Below are 1451 nucleotides of genomic sequence, written 5' to 3'. Positions count from 1 at the left end.
TATTATTATTATTATTATTATTATTATATATATTTTTATGAGAATGTGAGGAAAAGATATTGATTTACTCAACACAAATAACAACAAGGTACATGCAATCATTTATATAATGGGTAGCATACAACAGAGTGGATCATTGTAAAAGCAATGTGCATGAAAGGAAATAACATCTAAAATTTTGATGATTTTAGTCATGGCCATGGCTTCTCAGAGTAATTGTTATGGAAGGCTGAAGCATTTGTTCATGTTGCTTAGTTGTTGTCTGCAAGTTGAAGTCAACAAAGGAAAATATTTAGAAATCTACCACATTTAAATTGTATTCATGTAAATGAGAATAAATTTTCTTCTATTATATTCTATTGATCATTCTATTAATATAGTTTTTTAATTGTAGAGGTATGTCTGATCACCTCTCAAAATTATTCAGATTTGAGAGTTAAATCAAATAACTTGTGTTTGACATTGTTGTCTACTCATCTACAAGTGATTGAAAAGTTGGTATTTATTACATTCAACAAATGTATTGTTTAGTTTGCATATGATTAGAAGAAAAAAAGCACAAAAGTTAGAGCATCACGTAACATACTTTCATCATCATCATTATCATGTTAATGATCAACAGATTTAGGCGGCCTCAATGCTGCTTGAGGAACCTCATCATTCTTTGCAAACCTTCCTCGAACTCGATGCCTGCTATCAGCTAGAGTCTTCCTACATGCATACTATAACATTTTTGTTTCATGTCAGTGATAATGTAACATAAACATCATAAATTAAAGCATTTTCTTTGAAACGTCTCAGCTACATTTACCTTGATCTTTTTACTATAATTTCTTGCAATTTTCTTCTCCATGTACCTACTTATCTTCTTCTTCTTCTCCTCTAATGTTAACTGGGGAACCTTAAAGCTTGTTTCCTCATATGATGACAGATCAATAGATGTCATTGGTAATGGACCCGTGCTAGTGTTACATGCGGCCATTAGCTCATTGGAATCACTTAATACCTTTAGAGAAATTTTGATTATAATTTAAATAAACAACTTGGAATTCATGAGTGATGGATGGATATATATACCTGTAAGTCTCTTAGATCATAGGCTGACTGCATGGGTGCAGTAGAGTATATTCCTAAGCTGCAGGGTTCCATAGCCTCTAGTTGTCTCGCAGCTATTCCAGTATCAGCAAAGATCCCAAAACCAACACCTGCTCCATCATTATAATGCAGCCCACCAAATCCAGTTGCAGCATCGGTGAAAGAGCAAGTATTGAATGTTGATGGGTCCATGCCCAAACAACTTGATAAATTCATGGCATTCTGGCTTACAATCGGGTCTGGTGAGTAAGATGTATATGCAGGAGGAGCAGAAATGAGTTGGTTGAGTTGATTTGTGTGATAAATTGACGCCATGGGTAGACCTGAAGGTGGTGGTGGTTGGGAGTTGAGGAGAG

The 1451-nt window shown here is 34.6% G+C and overlaps 1 protein-coding gene across 1 annotated transcript; it reads right to left on the bottom strand.

Annotated features, from left to right (window-relative positions):
* Positions 1 to 608: 608 nt before the first annotated feature.
* Positions 609 to 1410, bottom strand: LOC110035117 (zinc finger protein HD1-like). The gene is made up of 3 exons (XM_020739356.1): positions 1078 to 1410; positions 812 to 1006; positions 609 to 722 (listed from the first exon to the last, which is right to left on the bottom strand). Exons 1-3 carry the CDS (start codon positions 1408 to 1410, stop codon positions 609 to 611), a joined length of 642 nt encoding a protein of 213 aa, XP_020595015.1.
* Between the last annotated feature and the right edge of the window lie 41 nt (positions 1411 to 1451).

Source organism: Phalaenopsis equestris, unplaced genomic scaffold (genome assembly GCF_001263595.1).
Source record: "Phalaenopsis equestris unplaced genomic scaffold, ASM126359v1 Scaffold196182, whole genome shotgun sequence".
NCBI lineage: Eukaryota > Viridiplantae > Streptophyta > Magnoliopsida > Asparagales > Orchidaceae > Phalaenopsis > Phalaenopsis equestris.
The sequence above is the reverse complement of the archived record's forward strand: the minus strand, read 5'-3'. Positions and strand labels throughout refer to the sequence as shown.

What these genes read in the sequence shown, in the direction of transcription:
- LOC110035117 (XM_020739356.1), bottom strand. Translation starts at nt 1,410, where the DNA reads ATGGCGTCAATTTATCACACAAATCAACTCAACCAACTCATTTCTGCT. An exon ending in ATGATCTAAGAGACTTACAG is followed by an intron (nt 1,007 to 1,077) that starts GTATATATATCC and finishes ATTTCTCTAAAG; the next exon opens with GTATTAAGTGATTCCAATGA. An exon ending in ATTATAGTAAAAAGATCAAG is followed by an intron (nt 723 to 811) that starts GTAAATGTAGCT and finishes AAAATGTTATAG; the next exon opens with TATGCATGTAGGAAGACTCT.